The 2,431-nt window shown below is 49.8% G+C and overlaps 1 protein-coding gene and 1 pseudogene across 1 annotated transcript in view; one reads left to right on the top strand and one right to left on the bottom strand.

The window, feature by feature from the left end:
- REG4 (regenerating family member 4) overlaps nt 1–2,431 on the bottom strand; it is a 17,787-nt gene that overhangs the window by 2,805 nt on the left and 12,551 nt on the right. Inside the window, exons 3-4 of the mRNA XM_023534850.1 lie at nt 1,731–1,840; nt 1,536–1,673 (exon numbers count right to left, since the gene is read on the bottom strand). Coding sequence (XP_023390618.1) covers nt 1,536–1,673; nt 1,731–1,840 — 248 coding nt within the window. The remainder of the gene's footprint in view (nt 1–1,535; nt 1,674–1,730; nt 1,841–2,431) is intronic.
- Nucleotides 2,097–2,215, top strand: LOC111745600 (annotated as a pseudogene).

The raw sequence follows: 2,431 nt of genomic DNA, 5'->3' as shown, positions 1-2,431 counted from the left end.
GACCCGCGCACCGCCCAGGGGGTCCCCGCAGGCCCAGGGGGCCCCCGCAGGCCCAGGGGGGTCCCCGCAGGCCCAGGCCCTATAAGGAGCAGTTGTCAGTGTCAGAATTGGGAAAAGCACAGAAACGTCGTAGAGAGGGAGAAACAGAAAAGTCACTTCTTTTAACAACTAAGAGGAAAACATCACTAATATTTTAGTGTTTTTACTTCTTGGTGTCAATATTTTTATCTCTCACAATCGTTTTTTTGTACTTAAAAATGCGGCGGCCTTTAAAATATACATTCAACGTTGTCTGGCTGGCTAAGCGCTTTTTTGATGGTAAGGACGTACCGTAATTGACCTTAACCATCCTCCTGTCGACTCCTGTGTGCGTGGTTTCCATGTTACAATTATTACACAAAATACGGCTGTTTCTGTTCGTGAAATTATTTTCTGGGGATTGAAGCCCATAAGTAGAATTAAGGGTCAGATGGCACGAATCCCTGGACGGTATTGATCGATGCAACGCCAAACCGCTTTTCCAACACAGTTCCGTTGGAGAAATTTACATCCCCACTACCGGGCAATTTCTCCATATCCCTAAAAACCTTATTTACTAAGACAAACCAGGAGTTTCATCATATGATCAGTCGAATCATACTGTTATTTTTATTTCCTTGATAACTAGAGACACTGCACACTTTTTAGAACATTTATCCCCTACTTACTTTCCTTGGCCACAAAGGTAAAAAAATTTACAAAAACTGTCTGATAAATAAAAATAGATGTGAATATCTATTTTTATCTCCAAATGAGAGAGTGCTGACTGATAGCAGTGTTAATGCCTAAAAAACGTAAAATTAATTGTAAAAAAATATTGGTAACATCTATGGCCAAGTTTTATCTTGAAACGGAAAGTCCGGGGGTTCTCTCCTTGCGTTCCTTATGGTTTTTGGGGGGTTGACCTTAGAAGCCCCAGGAAGAACGTGTAAACGGCAGATTGCAACAGAGACCTCGGTGACCAGCCCGAAGACCTCACGCCACTCCTCACGATGAGATTCTGATGAAGAGCGAAACGAGGGTCCAGTGGAAAAAGTTCAGATAAACGTCAGAAACGCAGTCGCATCCAGGAAAAAGCTTCGCCGAACGTCTCCAGCTCTGAGCCCAGAGCCCGTGGGGATTCTTCGGCTGGGCCCGCAGCGGTCTCTGTGCGCGTGTGCATTTACGTGTGTACGCGCCCAGACATACTTACGCACACTTTGGTTTTTTGAAGGCTCTGAAAGGCTGGTCATTTCGTGTTCTGAGGTTTGGAAGGATCTTAGTTAGATAGAAGGTCCATGAAAAGATGCTGCTGAAATCACGTCCTCCGCTGAGGGCCAGAACTGGGACCCTGACCGGGCGGCGTTGGCCCCTCTCGGTGAGAGGCCCGTGACTGAGGATCGGCTCTGTGTGTCCCCTGTCTGGAGGTCCGGGGCCCGTTTCCCAGAGAGGGGCTGTCTCTCTGGCTGTCCCGGGGGTGGGGCGTGGGGGCAGCTGTGGGCCAAGTCTCAGGTTACCTTCTGCGGGTCATGCAGGCCGATCCACACGGGCATGGTTCTTTGGTAGCCTCTGATGTACCCTGCGATGACGCTGGCTTCCTTGGCATCGGAGACAGATGCCAGGTGGGCTCCGTTTCCAAAGGACTGACACTCGAGCTGTGGAAGGAGGAGCCGCGTTAAAGGCGCCTCGAGATTGGGAAGCGCAGCCCTCACCTTGGAACCCTCCTGCATCCAGCGCACTGATGCCCGGAGGCCCCGCCTCCTCCAGGAGCTGTCCTCTAAACCCCACACAAGTCCTCCTGTCACCATGGGAGAAAACACAACTGTCCCAGAGGAAGAGGCAGCTCCAGGCAAGGGTCGGTGCAAGGGCCTGGGGGCCTAGTCTTGCCCCAGAGTCTGGGGAACCCCTTCTTTGCTTAGTTTATTTTTTTTTTAAACTATCACTGTCCTCAGCTCAGAGGAGTGTTGCATCAGAGCCGACTTCCCTGGGGTTTGCTCTGCTAGTTACTCTCCAAATAATCTTGGAAAGTCACTCACGCTCGCACCGCCCTGGAGTTTTCTGTTTAAAGGTCATGATCTGTCTACGGCTGTGCCACCCTGAACGTGCCCGATCCCATCTGATCTCGGAAGCTAAGCAGGGTCAGGCCTGGTTAGGACTTGGATGGGAGACCATCTAGGAAGACCAGGTGCCGTAGGCGATAAAAAGTCAAAAATAAGGGATTGTAAGCTGACAAAGTCCTTGCAACCTGTGAGGTCGACCAAGGGTTGCCTCTCCTTAAAAAATAATAATGAAATAAAATAAAATAACAAAGGTCAAGATCTTGCATTAATTCTGCACTTTTCAAGGCCAGAGAAGACTCTGGGATGCTCGCTCGCTATCACGTGGTACAGGGACTCTGGGCCCAGACCACACC

The sequence above is a fragment of the Pteropus vampyrus genome, unplaced genomic scaffold (assembly GCF_000151845.1).
Source record: "Pteropus vampyrus isolate Shadow unplaced genomic scaffold, Pvam_2.0 Scaffold6, whole genome shotgun sequence".
NCBI classification, from domain to species: domain Eukaryota; kingdom Metazoa; phylum Chordata; class Mammalia; order Chiroptera; family Pteropodidae; genus Pteropus; species Pteropus vampyrus.
Note: the sequence above shows the minus strand (reverse complement) of the source record. Positions and strands in the feature narration are given on the sequence as shown.